We start from the raw sequence: 24,608 nt of genomic DNA on the forward strand, positions 1-24,608 counted from the left end.
CTTTATAGCCTACACAATTTATACATTAACTATAGGATTTAAAATATTAAAAAATATACTTTTTAATATAGATTTAAAATTACCTTGGGTCCTAAGGAAGAATGAAAAAAATATATCAGAAAAAAAAAACATCATATTAGTGATAAAAAAATATTTAAGACCCATCAAGATACATTAAGAGGAATAGTCTACTCAAAGTTCACCAATATGATTTATAATGTACTGCCATTGTATGAATCTACACTAACTAGAAACAAATGGGGATTCATGTTTTTTTGTTGTTGTTGAACTAGACGTCAGAAATTTAAATGTATCTAAATTAACTTACTGGATATCCTGATTTTCCAGCAGGCACCTGTAGGTGGCGATCTCCTTTTCCAAATGGCTCTTGATGTCCAGAAGGGCATCATAGTCTTTGCCCTGTTGCTCAATGCCATTCCTCATCTGACACAGCTCTTCTTCCAACACATTGATCTGTTTCTGAAATCCAGCAAGTATAGCACTGTACTGAACCTCTGTGTCTGCCAGTGAACACTGCAGAGCTCCTTTCTGTGTGGGTGAAGAGAACAGGCGGATATAGACAATTCATTTTCTCACAGACATTGAGCTATTCACTGTCCTCTTGGGCTCAACTTATTTATGACATAAAGGATTAACAAATATACATGTACAAATAAAACATATAACTTTGAACTTTACATTGTGTATATGCCATTCATGTTGTCTGCTTTTTACCTGCACTCTGGATTTGAATAGTAACATGAAACATCCTAAATGTATCATATACGTTTAGTACAGATTATGTTTGATGTACCAAAACGTTCTTTCTATTTTCCATCTATCCAATTTCTCTCTTAAGTATTTCCTTTATTATCACCCCTCACCAGGTTGATTTGAGACTGTAGTTCAATCTCCAGGCATTGCAAGTTGCGCCATAAATCTGCGACCTGTAACCTGGAAGTTTTCATGCACCCTGTGTTGCTGGCCACATCTTTGCACAATTCTTCTGTCTTAAAGAAAAACACACATACAATGTGATTTAAAGAATTATAAATGGCTCATCTAGCTATCATTTATATTATTGGTGTTATCACAGTGTGCAAGCTGTAAAATGATGATTCAACACTTAAAGGTAAAGGTGAAGAAATCTCACCTTCTCTTTGTACCAGCATTCCTGCTTCTTACGGTGTTTGTCAATGATAGTATCATAATGACAACGAATTTCATCCAAAACTTTGTTCAGGTCTTGTTGAGGAGCGGCATCCACTTCCACACAAATGTTCTGTGTCAACTGACACATCAGTGATGCCACCTCCTGTTATCACACATGATTTAATCATCAGGTTTCGTGCAGGACAGTTACTTATAGTTTTTATAATTCATAAATATTTTCTCAAACCTCATGGTGGTTCTTCCTCATAAACGCCAGTTCCTCTTGCAGAATGCAGATCTGTGCTTCCAGGTCGGCCTTTGACAGGTATGTCTTATCCAGTATGCGGCGCAGATTAGTGATGTCAGCCTCCACACAATGCCGCATGGCGGATTCATGCTCATTTCTGATTGGTGGAGAAGTCAAATGAAGTCAAATTGCATTAAACATTGATTAATCACCAATATGATATATAAATTGTTATATAGCACTAAATCAATAGGTAAGTTCAAAAAAATTATATAAACTTTGTATGAGAGAACTCACTTTATTCTGAAGTCTTCAGCAGCCAACTTAGCGTTGTCGATCTGCAGGAGGATGTCAGCGTTCTTGATGGTAGCATCTTTAATCTATATAGTTAAGACATTATGTGGACTTTACAAATGCAAACCCACAACTGTTTTATTTATATCATGCTAAATACTGATGATTTTCCACGATTTGTCCCTCTTTTGGTGGATTTTACATACCAGACAGGGATATTTGCACTTATTTTCCCTAATTCTCCCAACTTTACCTTGTCTTGCAGACAGCTGATGGTGTTCAGGTAGCTACTGTAGTCCTCCTGACAGATGGGTCTCTTCTTCTCATAGTATTCCCAGATCAGCTTCTCCAGATTGGCATTGGAAGCCTCCAGAGACCTCACCTTCTCCAGGTAGCACGCCAGACGGTCATTCAGGTTCTGCATGGTGAACTTCTCAGATATCTTGAGGTAGTCATAATCCTTTTCGTGGCAACCTCCAGCCATGATTCGTGCACCGAATCCAGTACGACATCCACCGATTTTATGTGGCATGCAAGGGGAGCGAATGCTTGCAAGATAAGTGCAGGTGGAGATCCGAGTGCTTCCTAGAGAACCACAGCCGTACACGCTGTGGGCTTTGGGTGCACAAGTGGCTTTCGTACCACAATGACGAGGAATAATAATGGACTTTGAAGTCGTGGAGCGGGGCTTTGGGAAGGTTATGGAGCAGGTCTTCAGGCTGGTGTCAGAGCTGGTCCTCACACAAGTATCAGGACAGGACTTTAGGCAGGTGTCAGGACTGGTTCTCACACAGGTCTCATGTATGGTCTTGGGGCAGGATGCGCAGACAGAAAACGACATGGCTGATGGATAGAATAAACAGATTGAGATACAGGAAATTGCTGGAGTTGGTCAAATGTGAATGTTGACCTTAAGTGCAGCTAAGTCGTTTTATATAGTCCTATGAATGGGTGGAGTGGAGGGTGTGGGAGACTCATCACCTGCATGGATGAGAGTTGAGGACTCCAGTTAGTTTCCACCCTAGTGAGGAAATTGCAAAGGAATGTCTACCTGTGCGTGCTGGTATGCATGTCTTCAGTGACCAAGGTGTTACAAAGTTGGTGACCAACTGGACAAAGCAGGAATTTATGAGAATGTATTATGATTTCTGACATTTTGAGGACATGCAGCTCAAGGTTGGGTGGAGTCCCATCTGTTGCACATATTTTTGCTTTATTAGGTTCATTTTAATAAAATACCTTTTTCCGATTTTTTTCAGTGTCTTTTTCTAATCAAGCATGACCTTTATATGATTTTTTAGCATTTGTTATGCATGCCTCTTTGATCAATATAATAAAAAAAAGTTATAAGAAGCCACCAAAACAATGAATTTTACAGTCACTTGAAGCTCTGAGATGCATTTATTAAATGTGGATGGCATGTGACTGTAATAATTTTTTATAGATCACACCTCAATTCACACACAAACCAGGGTGTAATTTAGCTTCTGGGGATGAATTCAAGTCAAAGGATAGATACATATGCACACATATTTAGTGAAAATGTATAGCATATACAATAAATAAAATGTACCTACTGTTAATAACTGATATAATTACTTATAAGATGATAATAATAAACAATAAAGGCCAATAGACAAACTATTCTACATAATACAACAAAAGTTACCCTAATGTTTTCGTTTAGCTATTTGGCATATTATTTTATCCAAAGCCAATCTAATCCCATCACTGTAAAAAAACTGCAAAGAAGCTGTTTAATGAAATTGGTAATGCAAGTCAATTCAACCTACTATTTTAAGTTTTGACATAGCTTGAAATTGTTTTACCTGATTAGTAAAGTAAACTAAAACTTCCTGATCATAACATTTTTACAATGCGCTTACAAATGAAGGAGAATTCAAAATAACCCCAAAATTATCCACAAAACACAAAGTTAACTGAATAAAAAATAAAGCATGAATGAGGCAAGCAATTTTAATCATTTTAAATGTTTATCATTTTATTACATGAGATCAAAAGCACATCACAAGTTAGCATATACTTTTCTTCTCATGTAAAACCAAGATGTTTAATGTTTTTCCTCTGGCATATTCGTCAAAGAAAGAGGAGAAATGTGTCACTATTAACAGCTGAGTGTAGCTGCTTTAACTTTATTACTCACAGTATTTAATACGTTAACACAGTGTTTTATGTAATTAAACTCATTAAAATATGACATTTATGCATTTATAAAGTAAATGTGTCAGAATCATAATACTCCATCCTTTATATGAACCCTTATTAAAGAAACTATTTGTTAGCTATCAGCTCAATATTTTCAGGCTGGCCATTCCTGTGTTTTTATGTTTTCCCTTCATCAGGTTTCAAATTATGCAATAGAATCATACAGTATAGTATAGTTTACTGTAATGTGAATAAATTATACAAGGGTTACTCATTTAGAACATGTTGACAGTTGTAAAAAGTCTTCATGCAGATCTAGTTTCAAAGTAACCACGGACAGCTTTGCCACAGATAATATGGATATGAAGAGTTTCGTTGCAAAACGAGATAAATCCATTTTTTTTACATTTTTGTCAAAACATGTTTATTGTTATGTTATCATGTTATTATTTGGTTTTATGGTGCTACTTAGCTGTATTTTTTAAGTTATGGTTTAAATCAAAACAAACCAACTGCTGTTGCATTGAAATAAATTGGAATGCACAACCAAAAAACGAGATTTCTGAACAATTAAAAAAACGGTGGTTATCTCGTTTTGCAATGAAACTCTTCATATACACTCTTCATATATGTTTGTATGGCTTCTCTGGGTTTTTATAGCTGCACTGGAGTGTGGTAATAGGAATGCCAAGAAAATCCAGTGAAGATCAAAAGCATTTATGTGTCTGAAGTTGTGATATGCTGCAGGTGAAAATAAAACTGTACACATAAAAATCAAAAGCTACTATGATGAAACAGCTGCTATTTATATTAAGAAAACATATAAATTAAAAGTGATAAAATTATACCGTTTGCTGTTTGTGCTACTGTTTTTCACACAAGTGTTTCAGTAGCTACATTTTTAGCATTACCATGTATTTAGCTGATTCAATATAGGCCTGCAGTAAACATAGTAACATTAGATATTACTATGAACTTCACTCGTCAAGTAATTAGCTGAATAACAACTAATTTGTTAAAAAATAGTTTCATTAGAGAAGAGCATAGGCTAAGGAATGGTCTGACACATGTTCACCTAATTTGGTATAATTAGCTGTGTCATATTATGTGAAAATCGAAACTATAATCTATAATTTAAGTTAAATTATGTATGTGAGTAACAACAAATGGCGTTAATTAGAAGGCCACACCCTTAGACAAACCTGTTTTGGGTTTAGATTAGATTAACAGCAAACAAAGCATTATTGCTGTAGCCTACATTATGATTTTTCCTCATTCAAACATGTCATTTATAATAACAGTCAATCAAGTAGCCTAAACTTCTGATGTCATAGAGAGTGCGCATATATATGTTTCAATTCAACACAACTGCTGATAGCATGAGCGCTCGCCGGGCGCAGTGGCGCGCGCCTGTAATCCAAGCTACTGGGAGTCTGAGTCTGGTGGATCGCTTGAGTTCAGGGGTTCTGGTCTGAAGTGGACTATGCCGATCGGGTGTCCGCACTAAGTTCAGTATCGATATGGTGTTCCTGGGGGAGCCCGAGACCGCCAGGTCGTCTAAGGAGGGGTGAACCGGCCCAGGTCGGAAACGGAGCAGGTCAAAGCCCCCGTGCCGATCAGTAGTGGGATCGCGCCTGTGAATAGGCGCTGCAGTCCAGCCTGAACAATACAACGAGACCCAGACTTTTGTGGTTATACCATAACAGCTCCAAACATGTTTGACAAAAACTTAATTAAAAAAAATCCTTACATGACAAAACTGGCAAAATTATAGGACAGAAAAACACTCCTGCATTTCTACTGATAGATTTACAGTAGATCATGCATTGACACTTTTTACATACAACAGCCTACAGACAGTGGACAGATTAATATGAGCAATTTCCATCATTAATAAAACCACTTTTAACTAAAAAGTAAAAACAAATTTAAATCAAATGGAGTAAGTAAACGGTTACGTACAGAAATCTTACTTGTAATCTTTGCAATGTTGCTGACATATTAAGCTGAGTAAGAGCTGCTGGAACAAAACTGTTTTTTACATTATATATTGTTTTGTACTGTAAACCTTCATTGAAGGAGCTTGAATTCACTTTGCAATAGATGGGAGTCATCACTCAAGATCAAGTCAATCACCTGCTGTAACTGTCTGCTACAGGGATGCATGGGTAAAGCTGTGACTTCCCAATCAGTCTACAGTACTTGACCTCTTTAACAATTTGACTCAAAAAAGTTATGTTCTTTGAAGATAGATTTCCAAACCACTAAAGACACATCATCTACTGTCTGACCCTTGGAATAAATTTAAAGGAACAGTATGTAAGAAATGTATATCAATTAATCATAAAATTGCCTTGATATGTCACTAGACATTAAAAAATCATTTTCATTTCACATACTTATATCACTGACAACAGTGGTCTGGCCAGGATATTGTCATTTAAAAAGTGGAGTTGCAACCCTCAACTGATGTTTATGTTGTCATTTTGTGTATTGGCCACCAGTTGTTTGACTGCAGTACCAGTTTTAGCCACAAGTTTTGTTGTTTGCAATACCAGTTTTGGCCACAATCCTACATACTGTTCCTTTAACTTCATGTGTGTGGGAATGTTTTATAAATTCAGTTATCATGTTTTGTCTTAGATCAATTTAATTAAAGATAAGATTCCTCACACCACAAAGTCATCGACGAACGGGCCATCGTTGGTTTTAAGCGGACAAAAAAATAACAGTGGCATCTACACCATAACAGGGTCCTGTTTGACTCATATTTATTTAGAGAATGAATAATAGGTGTAAAAGCACACATCCTTGTGGAGTACCAGTGGAGCCCACCTTAATTTACTTTGTGTCCTATTTTTGTAAAAAGTCAGAAATCCAGCTCATAGAATTAATAATTTAATTGCAGTAAAGGCCTACCTAAATGGTTGAATTGAATTGTGTTAACATTTCCCTCCAAGTGTTTAACAAGTTAATTAAGCTGAATGGCATTTTTACTTTTTTATTCTCTACTTTTCTTTGTGGCAATACGCAAACTGTAAACATGTAATACGATGCAGAACTAATTTCTCATTTCCTTCTTGCAGAGGTTTTCTGTAAACGACCACAGAACGACCATCACTCGTGTCTCTAAGCTATGATATCATAAAGGCGCGCAATATTTGATTCAACACGACTGCTGATACCGTGAACGCTCGCCGGGCGCAGTGGCGCGCGCCTGTAATCCAAGCTACTGGGAGTCTGAGTCTGGTGGATCGCTTGAGTTCAGGGGTTCTGGTCTGATGTGGGCTATGCCGATCGGGTGTCCGCACTAAGTTCGGTATCGATATGGTGTTCCTGGGGGAGCCCGAGACCGCCAGGTCGTCTAAGGAGGGGTGAACCGGCCCAGGTCGGAAACGGAGCAGGTCAAAGCCCCCGTGCTGATCAGTAGTGGGATCGCGCCTGTGAATAGACGCTGCAGTTCAGCCTGAACAATACAACGAGACCCAGACTTTTGTGTTCATCAAAGGGGCGGCATCGACTTAATCTTTTGTAGCTACACAAGCCAAGTACTTTATCTTTTTATGTTTTGTTTCATTCTCTGTAATGTGACTGTCACTAAAGAAAAGGCAAAAATTAAAAAGCAAATGTTGATCATATTAATAATCATTTGAAATCCACTTTCTACTACTACAGATATAAAAAATGACAGAAATCTCCTGCCATGTCGTGCAGAATCGATTTATACATTGTAAAGACATTTGAATATCGATAAATTAATGAATCGGTCCTTCACTTATCTACATATTATTATATCATACACTAGAGGGCGCGCATATTTGATTCAACACAGCTGCTGATTGCTTGGGACCTCGCCGGGCGCAGTGGCGCGCGCCTGTAATCCAAGCTACTCGGAGTCTGAGTCTGGTGGATCGCTTGAGTTCAGGGGTTCTGGTCTGAAGTGGACTATGCCGATCGGGTGTCCGCACTAAGTTCGGTATCGATATGGTGTTCCTGGGGGAGCCCGAGACCGCCAGGTCGTCTAAGGAGGGGTGAACCGGCCCAGGTCGGAAACGGAGCAGGTCAAAGCCCCCGTGCTGATCAGTAGTGGGATCGCGCCTGTGAATAGACGCTGCAGTTCAGCCTGAACAATACAACGAGACCCAGACTTTTGCGTTTATACCATAACAGCTCCAAACACTTAGACACGCAGTAAACATGTTTGACAAAAATTTAATTTAAATGCTCCTTAGATAAAAATGACTGTGAATGTTGGCTCAGGACTATTCCTTACATGACAAACCTGGCAAAATTATAGGACAGAAAAACACTCCTGTATTCCTTGTTACTGATAGATTTACAGTAGATCATGCATTGACACTTTTTACATACAACAGCCTACAGACAGTGGACAGATTAATATGAGCAATTTCCATCATTAATAAAACCACTTTTAACTAAAAAGTAAATACAAATTTAAATCAAATGGAGTAAACGGTTAAGTAAAGAAATCTTACTTGTAATCTTTGCAATGTTGCTGACATATTCAGCTGAGTAAGCTGGAACAAAACTGTTTACATTATATATTGTTTTGTACTGTGGGACTGTAAACCTTCATTCTAATGGAAGGAGCTTGAATTCACTTTGCAATAGGTGGGAGTCATCACTCAAGATCAAGTCAATCACCTGCTGTAACTGTCTGCTACAGGTATGTAAAGATTTCCTAATAAGTCTACAGTACTTGACCTCTTTAACAATTTGACTCAAAAAAGTTATGTTCTTTGAAGATAGATTTCCAAACCAAGACACTAAAGACACATCATCTACTGTTTGACCCTTGGAATAAATTTAACTTCATGTGTGTGGGAATGTTTTATAAATTCAGTTATCATGTTTTGTCTTAGATAAAATTAATTGAAGATAAGATTCCTCACACCACAAAGTCATCGATGAACGGGCCATCATTGGTCTGAAGCCGACGAAAATTAACAGTGGCATCTACACAATAACAGGGTCCTGTTTTACTCATATTTATTTAGAGAATGAATAATAGGAGTAAAAGCACACATCCTTGTGGAGTACCAGTGGAGCCCACCTTAATTTACTTTGTGTCCTATTTTTGTAAAAAGTCAGAAATCCAGCTCATAGAATTAATAATTTAATTGCAGTAAAGGCCTACCTAAATGGTTGAATTGAATTGTGTTAACATTTCCCTCCAAATGTTTAACAAGTAAATTAAGCTGAATGGCATTTTTACTTTTTTATTGTCTACTTTTCTTTGTGGCCATAAGCAAACTGTAAACATGTAATACGATGCAGAACTAATTTCTCATTTCCTTCTTGCAGAGGTTTTCTGTAAACGACCACAGAACGACCATCACTCGTGTCTCTAAGCTATGATATCATAAAGGCGCGCAATTTTTGGTTCAACACGACTGCATGTCGTACGTGCGCTTGCCGGGCGCAGTGGCGCGCGCCTGTAATCCAAGCTACTGGGAGCAGGCCCGTCGCGACAAGGCAAGCAAACCAAGCAATTGCTTGGGGCCCCGGAATTTTTTAGGGCCCCAAGACAACGACTGGTTGAGAATAAATGCAACGACAAACTTTGTCCCTTTGATAGTCAATGCAATGCAGTAAAGTGCAATGACACTGTTATTATCGGAATCCCCCTCAAGGGGGCCCCCTCTCAGTACTAGTCGCTTACAACAGGCAGCCAGCCAACCATGTGATCTCTGCTGCCGGGAAAATACAAAACTTCGGCAGTCATCATCAAGCGGATTTATGCTTTTGGAAGCCAGAAAAGAAAGTAAAGAAAGGAAGAGGAGTATGAAAAAACAAGATAGTGGTAAGTAATAATTAATAGCTCTACTTGTCTTGTGCAAATGATGTAATTTTGCAGCAGGTAGGCAGTAGCAAAAATCTGTTTATGTTAGCTATACCTGCATGACGGCAAATGCTGCTTGTAACGAACAGTTAGTCAACTTTTTTATCGAACAAACGGAATATGGTTACATACTGTAATATGTTTTTAACGAGATAAGGAAGACGCAGATCTGTTTCAAAATCGCTGTTTAATTCCATGACGTTGCTGTAGTTTTGTAATAGGTTTTAATGAAAGTGCTAATGAAACGAACTATTCCACACCGTGATAATCTATTTAACAAAATAATGTATTTACCAAATGGGGTTAGGAAAACGACACGATAAATTATGTGCATCAAACAATAGCTTGGGAAGTTTTTAAGCATTGGTGGTTGTGAAAGCAGCCGCATCTCTTATAAATATCAAAATATGGAAATGCTATTGCTAACATATCTTTTCGGTAACACTTTATAATAACCATCATTAATAGATGGTAAATTGTTAGTTATTTAATCTTTAGTTATTGTCATTTAACTGTTAGCAACCCGATCGTTTTACTTAATAAATACTTTGTAAACAATCTATACGTTATTTACCAGAAAGAGGCAGAGGAACATTATTTTTTCATAGCTTATCTTAATGTGCTAGTGTCAGGATATACAGTAGTGACAGTTTATGCAAATATGACATTAGTTACCAATGGATCTTGAACAGTTACTTTATTCTGTGTAGCAATGTTTACACTGTTACAAGTACAGTATCAGGACAACCCATATGTTTTACTGGTACTGTTTATTAACTATTTAACAAAGTATTATAGTCATGTGTTGCAACTTTGTCTATGTTTATAGACAGTTTACAAACCAACTAAGTTAGTAACCCTTAACAAAGTATTAGGACTATTTGGTCCGTCTATCTATGTAATGTTTATAGATGTTTTAAAAATGGTTTCTTAAAGATCTACAAGCATTTTTAATCATTACCCGATACCTAATATATTATATGATAGATATGTGTGTTACAATAAACTGTTAATTTACAACAACACTACTAATAATTAGTCATTTAATTATAATTTCATTGTTTGTTAAAGGTGCAGTGTGTAAATTTTAGCAGCATCTAGTGGTGAGGTTGCGAATTGCAACTAATGGCTAAGTCCACTGCTTACCCTTTGCTTTTGAAATGCATATAGAAGCTACGATAGCCAACACCAGAAAAAGATGTCATCGTTGGAGACAGCTTAGTAAAAAAGTTTGTCCATTAAAGGCTTCTGTAGAAACATGCCGTCACAAAATGGCGACTTCCACATAAGGGGACCCTCTGTGTATGTAGATAAAAACGTATCATTCTAAGGTAATAAAAACATAACGGTTCATTATAAAAAGGTCTTTATATACCCCTGATAATATAGTTTTGTATATTATTTTGCATTTCTGTCAAGAGATCCTTCTAAAAATTACACACTGCATCTTTAACAGTAAAAAGACTGTTTGCCAACAGCTAAATGACAATAAAAGATTAATTAACTATCAATTTACCATCTTTATATGATTGTTATTATAAAGTGTTACCATCTTTTCCTTCTCTCTTAAGGTGCTTTGATTAAATTACTCAGCGCGCAGGCACTACCTAAGGATACAACCACTGATGAAGGTAGAGTAAATTTCTCTCACTGAGCTGAGCTGTTTATAGTGACCTCTTTCAATATGCTAACAGTGAAATGGTGATACTTAACAGGTAATTTCTGATTTTTTTTCAATTATTTTCCCAGCTACACCATCAACGTCATCCTCAACATCAACAGATGCATCACTTCTCAGTGCTGATGTTTCCTCTATAGCACAAGGTACAACAAGCTCTATAATTATAGCTGATATCATGCCCAGCCCAGAGTTTAAACTAATAAGTGTGTACTGTCATATTGTTAGAAAAAAAACAGTGCAAATCACTATTGAATTCCCACCAAACTGTGTAAATAAACATTAAACCTTAAACTGTATGGCTGCTGTGGTTCCTGTAGACATTGCGTGCGTGTGGGGGGGGGCCTCCATGTCCATTTTGCTTGGGGCCCCCAAATTCCTTCAAACGGCCCTGACTGGGAGTCTGAGTCTGGTGGATCGCTTGAGTTCAGGGGTTCTGGTCTGTAGTGGACTATGCCGATCGGGTGTCCGCGCTAAGTTCAGTATCGATATGGTGTTCCTGGGGGAGCCCGAGACCGCCAGGTCGTCTAAGGAGGGGTGAACCGGCCCAGGTCGGAAACGGAGCAGGTCAAAGCCCCCGTGCTGATCAGTAGTGGGGTCGCGCCTGTGAATAGACGCTGCGATTCAGCCTGAACAATACAACGAGACCCGGACTTTTGTGTTCATCTAAGGGGCGGCATCGACTTAATCTTTTGTAGCTACACAAGCCAAGTACTTTATCTTTTTATGTTTTGTTTCATTCTCTGTAATGTGACTGTCAATAAAGAAAAGGCAAAAATTAAAAAGCAAATGTTGATCATATTAATAATCATTTGAAATCCACTTTCTACTACTACAGATATAAAAAAATGCCACAAATCTCCTGTCATGTCGTGCAGAATCGATTTATACATTGTAAAGACATTTGAATATCGATAAATTAATGAATCGGTCCTTCACTTATCTACATATAATATTATTATATCATACACTAGAGGGCGCGCATATTTGATTCAACACAGCTGCTGATTGCTTGCGAGCTCGCCGGGCGCAGTGGCGCGCGCCTGTAATCCAAGCTACTGGGAGTCTGAGTCTGGTGGATCGCTTGAGTTCAGGGGTTCTGGTCTGTAGTGGACTATGCCGATCGGGTGTCCGCACTAAGTTCGATATCGATATGGTGTTCCTGGGGGAGCCCGAGACCGCCAGGTCGTCTAAGGAGGGGTGAACCGGCCCATTGGGGTGAACCGATTCACTGTAAACCAAATCTTTACAAATAAAGTAAACCTATTTAAAATACTTAAGATAATTATTTAAGTGGATACCGCTATTTTTAAATGAACGAAAAAATCTGGGTCTCTTTGTATTGTTCAGGCTGAAGTGCAGCGTCTATTCACAGGCGCGATCCCACTACTGATCGGCACGGGGGCTTTGACCTGCTCCGTTTCCGACCTGGGCCGGTTCACCCCTCCTTAGACGACCTGGCGGTCTCTGGCTCCCCCAGGAACACCATATCGATACCGAACACGAGGCTGAATCTAGCTTCTTATTCGCAGCTTCTTATTGACGCTTTTCGTTCCACCTTAAAAGACGCGACCCTTCCGCGTTTGCAGTTTCTTTTTCACGCACAGCTGAGGGACCGTAGCGCAATATCTCTTATTCGTGCTGTTTTTAAGTGATCATGTTTCTTTTGTTACTGTGAGAGTAATATACATTTGAAAATAAACAGAATAACAGAGTTATGAAAGAACACGGATAGTCAGAATGTAAAGATACACTAATATGTTGTAAATTTACATTGTTAAACGTGTCATCTTTGGATTGCATTAATGGATCATCTTAATATATATGTCTTTGTGATGTTTGTGTGGGTGCTTGCGTGTGTGTGTGTGGATATGCGTGTGTGTGGATGTGCGTCTGTGTGTGTGTGTGTGTGTGTGCGCGCGCGGGCGTGCTTGCGAGTATGCGTGTGCTCGCGGGTGCGTGCATTTGTGTGTGTGTGAGCACGCGGGTGTGTGTGTGTGTGTGTGTGTGAGTGTGTGAGAAAGAGAGAGAGAGTGCGCGAGGGTGTGTATGTGTGTGGGGCCGCGCGGGTTGTGTGTGTGTGCGCGGGTGTGTGTGTGTGTGTGTATGTGTGTGTGTGTGCGAGTGTGTGTGCGCGGGTGCGTGCTTGCTAATGCGTGTTTGTTTGAAGTTTGCAGATGACTCTAGAAATGATGAATCTATACATACAGAAGCTTAGAGAGCCTGTTGCTTCAAACTGTGGAGATGAGAGTAGATTTCCTAAAGAGCCCCTATCACTCCCTCTCAACATTTTCAAATTTACTGTGCCAGAATTTTTTTTCCACAAGACATCTTCACCTTAAGCAGTTACAGTAGCACATTTGCTCCGACCTTGCTGTTTTAAAATGCAGTATTGTATAGTGCAATATCCCACACTAGGGTTTAATAGGGTTAACTGTGTAAATACACAGTACAATATACATTATATACAGTTTTATATACAGTACTTATAGATATTTGTAAATAACTCTCTCACTTGCTTCTTATCTGTATTATTTGTTTTAATTTCTAATTTTACATTAAATGTTGCTATTTGCTGTTTATCTATATACTGTTTGTCTGTAAGTACCAAACCAAAATACATTTCCTGTGCAAGTGTGCACAACCGGCAAACAAAGCCCATTTTGACTCCGGCTCTCTGATACCCACTGCAGCCGTTCACACCCCACAAGACGCAATGACACAACATCAAACTCAATGTGCATTCATTAAACAAATTATTTCTCATTACATAGCACTCTCAAATTACTTTAAAGACGAATTGCATTGTCAGCTCAGTTGTTGGCACTATATCTGAGCTGCTTTCTGGGGTGCGTTTAAACTTTCACTGCAGGGTCACACCCAGTGCTGCTGTCTATCCTCGTGAAAAAATCTGATTTATTGACAGGAACATTTTAAAGTTATGGTCCCATAAACTTGCCATTTTTGACAAGACAGTTACAGACACTGCATTTTAACCAAATTAGAGGTGCAATATCTCAGTTGTCCTCTGGGGTGCGTTTAATATCTCAATGCAGCGTCACACTCAGTGCTCTTGCCTATCACCATAGCAAAAATCAGACTTATTTACAGCAGCATTTTAAAGTTATGGTCCCATAAACTTGGCATTTTTGACAATACAGTTACAGACACTGCATTTTAACCAAATTAGAGATGCAATATCTCAGTTGGCCTCTGGGGTGCGTTTAATAATTTAATGCAGAGTCACACTCAGTGCTCCTGCCTATCACCATAGCAAAACTCCGACTTATTTACAGCAGCATTTTAAAGTTATGGTCCCATAAACTTGCCATTTTTGACAAGACAGTTACAGACACTGCATTTTAACCAAGTTAGAGGTGGAATATCTCAGTTGGCCTCTGGGGTGCGTTTAATAATTCAATGCAGAGTCACACTCAGTGCTCCTGTCTATCACCATAGGAAAAATCAGAATAATTTACAGCAGCATTTTAAAGTTATGGTCCCATAAACTTGCCATTTTTGACAAGACAGTTACAGACACTGCATTTTAACCAAATTAGAGGTGCAATATCTCAGTTGGCCTCTGGGGTGCGTTTAATATTTCAATGCAGCGTCACACTCAGTGCTCCTGCCTATCACCATACAAAAAATCAGACTCATTTACAGCAGCATTTTAAAGTTATGGTCCCATAAACTTGCCATTTTTGACTAGACAGTTAAAGTAATTACACTTTAACCAAATTTGAGGTGCTATATCTCAGTTGCCCTCAGGGGTGTGTTTAATATTTCAATGCAGCGTCACACTCAGTGCTCTTGCCTATCACCATAGCAAAAATCAGACTTATTTACAGCAGCATTTTAAAGTTATGGTCCCATAAACTTGGCATTTTTGACAATACAGTTACAGCCACTGCATTTTAACCATATTTGAGGTGCAATATCTCAGTTGGCCTCTGGGGTGCGTTTAATATTTCAATGCACAGTCACACTCAGTGTCCTGCCTATCACCATACCAAAAATCAGAATAATTTACAGCAGCATTTTAAAGTTATGGTCCCATAAACTTGGCATTTTTGACAATACAGTTACAGCCACTGCATTTTAACCATATTTGAGGTACAATATCTCAGTTGGCCTCTGGGGTGCGTTTAATATCTCAATGCAGGGTCACACTGAGTCCAAACGTCTATCACCATGCCAAAAATCAGACTTATTTACAGCAGCATTTTAAAGTTATGGTCCCGTAAACTTGGCATTTTTGACAATACAGTTACAGACACTGCATTTTAACCAAATTTGAGGTGCAATATCTCAGTTGGCCTCTGGGGTGCGTTTAATATCTCAATGCAGAGTCACACTCAGTGCTCCTGCCTATCACCATAGCAAAACTCCGACTTATTTACAGCAGCATTTTAAAGTTATGGTCCCATAAACTTGCCATTTTTGACAAGACAGTTACAGACACTGCATTTTAACCAAATTAGAGGTGCAATATCTCAGTTGGCCTCTGGGGTGCGTTTAATATCTCAATGCAGCGTCACACTCAGTGCTCTTGCCTATCACCATAGCAAAAATCAGACTTATTTACAGCAGCATTTTAAAGTTATGGTCCCATAAACTTGGCATTTTTGACAATACAGTTACAGACACTGCATTTTAACCATATTTGAGGTGCAATATCTCAGTTGGCCTCTGGGGTGCGTTTAATATCTCAATGCAGGGTCATACTTAGTGCTCCTGCCTATCACCATAGCAAAAATCCGACTTATTTACAGCAGCATTTTAAAGTTATGGTCCCATTAACTTGCCATTTTTGACAAGACAGTTACAGACACTGCATTTTAACCAAATTAGAGGTGCAATATCTCAGTTGGCCTTTGGGGTGCGTTTAATAATTCAATGCAGGGTCACACTCAGTGCTCCTGCCTATTACCATAGCAAAAATCAGAATAATTTACAGCAGCATTTTATAGTTATGGTCCCATAAACTTGCCATTTTTGACTAGACAGTTAAAGTAATTACACTTTAACCAAATTTGAGGTGCTATATCTCAGTTGCCCTCAGGGGTGTGTTTAATATTTCAATGCAGGGTCATACTTAGTGCTCCTGCCTATCACCATAGCAAAAATCCGACTTATTTACAGCAGCATTTTAAAGTTATGGTCCCATTAACTTGCCATTTTTGACAAGACAGTTACAGACACTGCATTTTAACCAAATTAGAGGTGCAATATCTCAGTTGGCCTTTGGGGTGCGTTTAATAATTCAATGCAGGGTCACACTCAGTGCTCTTGCCTATCACCATACCAAAAATCAGACTTATTTACAGCAGCATTTTAAAGTTATGGTCCCATAAACTTGCCATTTTTGACAAGACAGTTACAGACACTGCATTTTAACCAAATTAGAGGTGCAATATCTCAGTTGGCCTCTGGGGTGCGTTTAATATCTCAATGCAGGGTCACACTGAGTCCAAACGTCTATCACGATGCCAAAAATCAGACTTATTTACAGCAGCATTTTAAAGTTATGGTCCCGTAAACTTGGCATTTTTGACAAGACAGTTACAGACACTGCATTTTAACCAAATTAGAGGTGCAATATCTCAGTTGGCCTCTGGGGTGCGTTTAATATCTCAATGCAGGGTCACACTCAGTGCTCCTGTCTATCACCATAGGAAAAATCAGAATAATTTACAGCAGCATTTTAAAGTTATGGTCCCATAAACTTGCCATTTTTGACAAGACAGTTACAGACACTGCATTTTAACTAAATTAGGGGTGCAATATCTCAGTTGGCCTCTGGGGTGCGTTTAATATCTCAATGCAGCATCACACTCAGTGCTCTTGCCTATCACCATAGCAAAAATCAGACTTATTTACAGCAGCATTTTAAAGTTATGGTCCCATAAACTTGGCATTTTTGACAATACAGTTACAGACACTGCATTTTAACCATATTTGAGGTGCAATATCTCAGTTGGCCTCTGGGGTGCGTTTAATATCTCAATGCAGGGTCACACTTAGTGCTCTTGCCTATCACCATAGCAAAAATCCGACTTATTTACAGCAGCATTTTAAAGTTATGGTCCCATTAACTTGTCATTTTTGACAAGACAGTTACAGACACTGCATTTTAACCAAATTAGAGGTGCAAAAGCTCAGTTGGCCTCTGGGGTGCGTTTAATAATTCAATGCAGGGTCACACTCAGTGCTCCTGCCTATTACCATAGCAAAAATCAGAATAATTTACAGCAGCATTTTAAAGTTATGGTCCCATAAACTTGCCATTTTTGACTAGACAGTTAAAGTAATTACACTTTAACCAAATTTGAGGTGCTATATCTCAGTTGCCCTCAGGGGTGTGTTTAATATTTCAATGCACAGTCACACTCAGTGCTCCTATCTATCACCATAGGAAAAATCAGAATAATTTACCACAGCATTTTAAAGTTATGGTCCCATAAACTTGCCATTTTTGACAATACAGTTACAGACACTGCATTTTAACCAAATTTGAGGTGCAATATCTCAGTTGGCCTCTGGGGTGCGTTTAATATCTCAATGCAGCTTCACACTCAGTGCTCCTGTCTATCACCATAGGAAAAATCAGAATAATTTACAGCAGCATTTTAAAGTTATGGTCCCATAAACTTGGCATTTTTGACAATACAGATACAGACACTGCATTTTAACCATATTTGAGGTGCAATATCTCAGTTGGCCTCTGGGGTGCGTTTAATAACTCAATGCAGGGTCACACTCAGTGCTCCTGTCTATCACCATGCAAAACATCAGACTTATTTACAGCAGCATTTTAAAGTTATGGTCACATAAACTTGACATTTTTTGACAATACATTTACAGGCATTGCATTTTAACCAAATTTGAGGTGCTATATCTCAGTTGTCCTCTGGGGTGCGTTTAATATTTCATTGCAATTTTATGGGACCATAACTTTCAAATGCTGTTGTAAATTATTCTGATTTTTGGTATATTTATAGACAGGAGCACTGAGTGCGACGCTGCATTGAAATATTAAACGCACCCCAGAGGCCAACTGAGATATAGCAGCTCAAAAATTGTAAATATGCAATGTCTATTAACTGTATTGTCAAAATTTCCAAGTTTGTGGGACCATAACTTTAAAATGCTGCTGTAAATAATTCTGATGTTTGGCATGGTGATAGACAGGAGCACTGACTGTGACCCTGCATTGAAATATTAAACGCACCCCAGAGGACAACTGAGATATAGCACCTCAAATATGGTTAAAATGCAATGTCTGTAACTGTGTTGTCAAAAATGCCCAAGTTTATGGGACCATAATTTTAAAATGCTGCAGTAAATAGGTCTGATTTTTGGTATATTGATAGACAGGAGCGCTGAGTGTGGCCCTGCATTGAAATATTAAACGCACCCAAGAGGACAACTGAGATATAGCAACTCAAAAATGGTTAAAATGCAATGTCTATTAACTGTATTGTCAAAAATGCCAAGTTTATGGGACGATAACTTTAAAATGCTGCAGTAAATTGGTCTGATGTTTGGTATATTGATAGACAGGAGCACTGAGTGTGACGCTGCATTGAAATATTAAACGCACCCCAGAGGAGAACTGAGATATAGCACCTCAAATTTGGTTAAAATGCAATGTCTGTAACTGTATTGTCAAAAAATGGCAAGTTTGTGTGACCATAACTTTAAAATGCTGCTGTAAATAGGTCTGATTTTTGGCGTGTTGATAGACTGGGGTATTTAGTGTGAGGCTGCATTGAAATATTAAACGCACCCCAGAGGGCAACTGAGATATAGCAGCTCAAATTTGTAAATATGCAATGTCTATTAACTGTATTGTCAAAATTGCCAAGTTTATGGGACCATAACTTTAAAATGCTGCTGTAAATAAGTCTGATATTTGGCATGGTGATAGACAGGAGCACTGACTGTGACTCTGCATTGAAATATTAAACGCACCCCAGAAGGCAACTGAGATATAGCAGTTCAAATGTGTAAATATGCAATGTCTATTAACTGTATTGTCAAAATTGCCAAGTTTATGGGACCATAACTTTAAAATGCTGCTGTAAATACGTCTGATATTTGGTATGGTGATAGACAGGAGCACTGACTGTGACCCTGCATTGAAATATTAAACGCACCCAGAGGACAACTGAGATATAGCACCTCAAATTTGGTTAAAATGCAATGTCTATTAACTGTATTGTCAAAAATGCCAAGTTTATGTGACCATAACTTTAAAATGCTGCTGTAAATAAGTCTGATATTTGGCATGGTGATAGACAGGAGCACTGACTGTGACTCTGCATTGAAATATTAAACGCACCCCAGAGGACTACTGAGATATAGCACCTCAAATATGGTTAAAATGCAATGTCTATTAACTGTATTGTCAAAATTGCCAAGTTTATGGGACCATAACTTTAAAATGCTGCTGTAAATAAGTCTGATATTTGGCATGGTGATAGACAGGAGCACTGACTGTGACCCTGCATTGAAATATTAAACGCACCCAGAGGACAACTGAGATATAGCACCTCAAATTTGGTTAAAATGCAATGTCTATTAACTGTATTGTCAAAAATGCCAAGTTTATGGGACCATAACTTTAAAATGCTGCTGTAAATAAGTCTGATGTTTGGCATAGTGATAGACAGGAGCACTGACTGTGACCCTGCATTGAAATATTAAACGCACCCCAGAGGACAACTGAGATATAGCACCTCAAATATGGTTAAAATGCAATGTCTATTAACTGTATTGTCAAAAATGCCAAGTTTATGGGACCATAACTTTAAAATGCTGCTGTAAATAGATCTAATGTTTGGCATGGTGATAGACAGGAGCACTGACTGTGACTCTGCATTGAAATATTAAACGCACCCCAGAGGACAACTGAGATATAGCACCTCAAATATGGTTAAAATGCAATGTCTGTAACTGTGTTGTCAAAAATGCCCAAGTTTATGGGACCATAACTTTAAAATGCTGCAGTAAATAGGTCTGATTTTTGGTATATTGATAGACAGGAGCACTGAGTGTGACGCTGCATTGAAATATTAAACGCACCCCAGAGGAGAACTGAGATATAGCACCTCAAATTTGGTTAAAATGCAATGTCTATTAACTGTATTGTCAAAAAATGGCAAGTTTATGTGACCATAACTTTAAAATGCTGCTGTAAAGAAGTCTGATATTTGGCATGGTGATAGACAGGAGCACTGACTGTGACCCTGCATTGAAATATTAAACGCACCCCAGAGGACTACTGAGATATAGCACCTCAAATATGGTTAAAATGCAACGTCTATTAACTGTATTGTCAAAAATGCCAAGTTTATGGGATCATAACTTTAAAATGCTGCTGTAAATAAGTCTGATGTTTGGCATGGTGATAGACAGGAGCACTGACTGTGACCCTGCATTGAAATATTAAACGCAACCCAGAGGACAACTGAGATATAGCACCTCAAATTTGGTTAAAATGCAATGTCTATTAACTGTATTGTCAAAATTGCCAAGTTTATGGGACCATAACTTTAAAATGCTGCTGTAAATAAGTCTGATGTTTGGCATGGTGATAGACAGGAGCACTGACTGTGATCCTGCATTGAAATATTAAACGCACCCCAGAGGACAACCGAGACACAGCACCCCAAACACGGACAAAATGCAATGACTAACAACTGTACTGCCAAAAATGCCAAGTTTATGGGACCATAACTTTAAAATGCTGCTGTAAATAGATCTGATGTTTGGCATGGTGATAGACAGGAGCACTGACTGTGACCCTGCATTGAAATATTAAACGCACCCCAGAGGACAACTGAGATATAGCACCTCAAATTTGGTTAAAATGCAATGTCTATTAACTGTATTGTCAATATTGCCAAGTTTATGGGACGATAACTTTAAAATGCTGCTGTAAATAAGTCTGATGTTTGGTATATTGATAGACAGGAGCACCGAGTGCGACACTGCACCGAAACACCAAACGCACCCCAGAGGACAACTGAGATATAGCACCTCAAATTTGGTTAAAATGCAATGTCTATTAACTGTATTGTCAAAATTGCCAAGTTTATGGGACCATAACTTTAAAATGCTGCTGTAAATAAGTCTGATGTTTGGCATGGTGATAGACAGGAGCACTGACTGTGATCCTGCATTGAAATATTAAACGCACCCCAGAGGACAACTGAGATATAGCACCTCAAATATGGTTAAAATGCAATGTCTATTAACTGTATTGTCAAAAATGCCAAGTTTATGGGACCATAACTTTAAAATGCTGCTGTAAATAGATCTGATGTTTGGCATGGTGATAGACAGGAGCACTGACTGTGACCCTGCATTGAAATATTAAACGCACCCCAGAGGACAACTGAGATATAGCACCTCAAATTTGGTTAAAATGCAATGTCTATTAACTGTATTGTCAAAATTGCCAAGTTTATGGGACGATAACTTTAAAATGCTGCTGTAAATAAGTCTGATGTTTGGTATATTGATAGACAGGAGCACTGAGTGTGACACTGCATTGAAATATTAAACGCACCCCAGAGGACAACTGAGATATAGCACCTCAAATTTGGTTAAAATGCAATGTCTATTAACTGTATTGTCAAAAATGCCAAGTTTATGGGACCATAACTTTAAAATGCTGCTGTAAATAAGTCTGATGTTTGGCATAGTGATAGACAGGAGCACTGACTGTGACCCTGCATTGAAATATTAAACGCACCCCAGAGGACAACTGAGATATAGCACCTCAAATTTGGTTAAAATGCAATGTCTATTAACTGTATTGTCAATATTGCCAAGTTTATGGGACGATAACTTTAAAATGCTGCTGTAAATAAGTCTGATGTTTGGTATATTGATAGACAGGAGCACTGAGTGTGACACTGCATTGAAATATTAAACGCACCCCAGAGGACAACTGAGATATAGCACCTCAAATTTGGTTAAAATGCAATGTCTATTAACTGTATTGTCAAAATTGCCAAGTTTATGGGACCATAACTTTAAAATGCTGCTGTAAATAAGTCTGATGTTTGGCATAGTGATAGACAGGAGCACTGACTGTGACCCTGCATTGAAATATTAAACGCACCCCAGAGGACAACTGAGATATAGCACCTCAAATATGGTTAAAATGCAATGTCTATTAACTGTATTGTCAAAAATGCCAAGTTTATGGGACCATAACTTTAAAATGCTGCTGTAAATAGATCTGATGTTTGGCATGGTGATAGACAGGAGCACTGACTGTGACTCTGCATTGAAATATTAAACGCACCCCAGAGGAGAACTGAGATATAGCACCTCAAATATGGTTAAAATGCAATGTCTGTAACTGTGTTGTCAAAAATGCCCAAGTTTATGGGACCATAACTTTAAAATGCTGCAGTAAATAGGTCTGATTTTTGGTATATTGATAGACAGGAGCACTGAGTGTGACGCTGCATTGAAATATTAAACGCACCCCAGAGGAGAACTGAGATATAGCACCTCAAATTTGGTTAAAATGCAATGTCTATTAACTGTATTGTCAAAAAATGGCAAGTTTATGTGACCATAACTTTAAAATGCTGCTGTAAATAAGTCTGATATTTGGCATGGTGATAGACAGGAGCACTGACTGTGACCCTGCATTGAAATATTAAACGCACCCCAGAGGACTACTGAGATATAGCACCTCAAATATGGTTAAAATGCAACGTCTATTAACTGTATTGTCAAAAATGCCAAGTTTATGGGATCATAACTTTAAAATGCTGCTGTAAATAAGTCTGATGTTTAGCATGGTGATAGACAGGAGCACTGACTGTGACCCTGCATTGAAATATTAAACGCACCCCAGAGGACAACTGAGATATAGCACCTCAAATATGGTTAAAATGCAATGTCTATTAACTGTATTGTCAAAAATGCCAAGTTTATGGGACCATAACTTTAAAATGCTGCTGTAAATAGATCTGATGTTTGGCATGGTGATAGACAGGAGCACTGACTGTGACCCTGCATTGAAATATTAAACGCACCCCAGAGGACAACTGAGATATAGCACCTCAAATTTGGTTAAAATGCAATGTCTATTAACTGTATTGTCAAAATTGCCAAGTTTATGGGACGATAACTTTAAAATGCTGCTGTAAATAAGTCTGATGTTTGGTATATTGATAGACAGGAGCACTGAGTGTGACACTGCATTGAAATATTAAACGCACCCCAGAGGACAACTGAGATATAGCACCTCAAATTTGGTTAAAATGCAATGCCTGTAACTGTATTGTCAAAAAATGGCAAGTTTATGTGACCATAACTTTAAAATGCTGCAGTAAATAGGTCTGATTTTTGGCGTGGTGATAGACTTGGGGACTTAGTGTGAGGCTGCATTGAAATATTAAACGCACCCCAGAGGGCAACTGAGATATAGCAGCTCAAAAATTGTAAATATGCAATGTCTATTAACTGTATTGTCAAAATTGCCAAGTTTATGGGATCATAACTTTAAAATGCTGTTGTAAATAAGTGTGATCTTTGGTATGGTGATCGACATGAGCACTGAGTGTGACCCTGCATTGAAATATTAAACGCACCCTAGAGGTCAACTGGGATATAGCACCTCAATTTAGGTTAAAATGCAGTGTTTGTAACTATTGTCAAAAATTCTAAGTTTATAGGACCATAACATTAAAATGCTGCTGTAAATAAGTCTGATGTTTGGTATGGTGATAGACAGGGGCACTGACTGTGACCCTTTAGTGTAATATTATACGCACCCAAGAGGACAACTGAGATATAGCACCTCAAATATGGTTAAAATGCAATGTCCGTACTTGTATTGTCAAAAATGGCAAGTTTATGGGACCATAACTTTAAGATTTTTTCATGAGGATAGACAAGAGCATTGAGTGTGACCCTTCAGTGAAAGTTTAAACGCACCGCAAAAATCAGCTCAGATATAGTGCCTAGAACTGAGCTGACTATGCACTGAGTCTTTAAAATAAATCCAGAGTGCTATGTAATAAGCAATAATTTGTATAATGAATGGACATTAAAAATTGAGTTTTTGTTGTGTCATAACGTCTTGTAAAGTATAAACAGCTACAATAAGTATCAGAACCAGAATCAGAATCAAAATTAGTTTTATTGGCCAATTGTGCACACATGCACAAGAA

At 38.2% G+C, this 24,608-nt stretch overlaps 1 protein-coding gene across 1 annotated transcript; it reads right to left on the bottom strand.

Moving 5' to 3' along the window:
• Window positions 1–324: 324 nt before the first annotated feature.
• On the bottom strand, window positions 325–2,854 carry LOC129428186 (keratin, type I cytoskeletal 19). Its single transcript, XM_073875948.1, has 6 exons — window positions 1,947–2,854; window positions 1,697–1,779; window positions 1,400–1,556; window positions 1,154–1,315; window positions 885–1,010; window positions 325–549 (listed from the first exon to the last, which is right to left on the bottom strand). Exons 1-6 carry the CDS (start codon window positions 2,532–2,534, stop codon window positions 325–327), a joined length of 1,341 nt encoding a protein of 446 aa, XP_073732049.1. The 5' UTR covers window positions 2,535–2,854.
• Between the last annotated feature and the right edge of the window lie 21,754 nt (window positions 2,855–24,608).

This window comes from Misgurnus anguillicaudatus, chromosome 14 (assembly GCF_027580225.2).
Source record: "Misgurnus anguillicaudatus chromosome 14, ASM2758022v2, whole genome shotgun sequence".
Lineage (NCBI taxonomy): Eukaryota > Metazoa > Chordata > Actinopteri > Cypriniformes > Cobitidae > Misgurnus > Misgurnus anguillicaudatus.

What these genes read in the sequence shown, in the direction of transcription:
- LOC129428186 (XM_073875948.1), bottom strand. Translation starts at nt 2,534, where the DNA reads ATGTCGTTTTCTGTCTGCGCATCCTGCCCCAAGACCATACATGAGACC. An exon ending in TGAGGAAGAACCACCATGAG is followed by an intron (nt 1,316 to 1,399) that starts GTTTGAGAAAAT and finishes GTGTGATAACAG; the next exon opens with GAGGTGGCATCACTGATGTG. An exon ending in TACAGTCTCAAATCAACCTG is followed by an intron (nt 550 to 884) that starts GTGAGGGGTGAT and finishes TCACCCACACAG; the next exon opens with AAAGGAGCTCTGCAGTGTTC.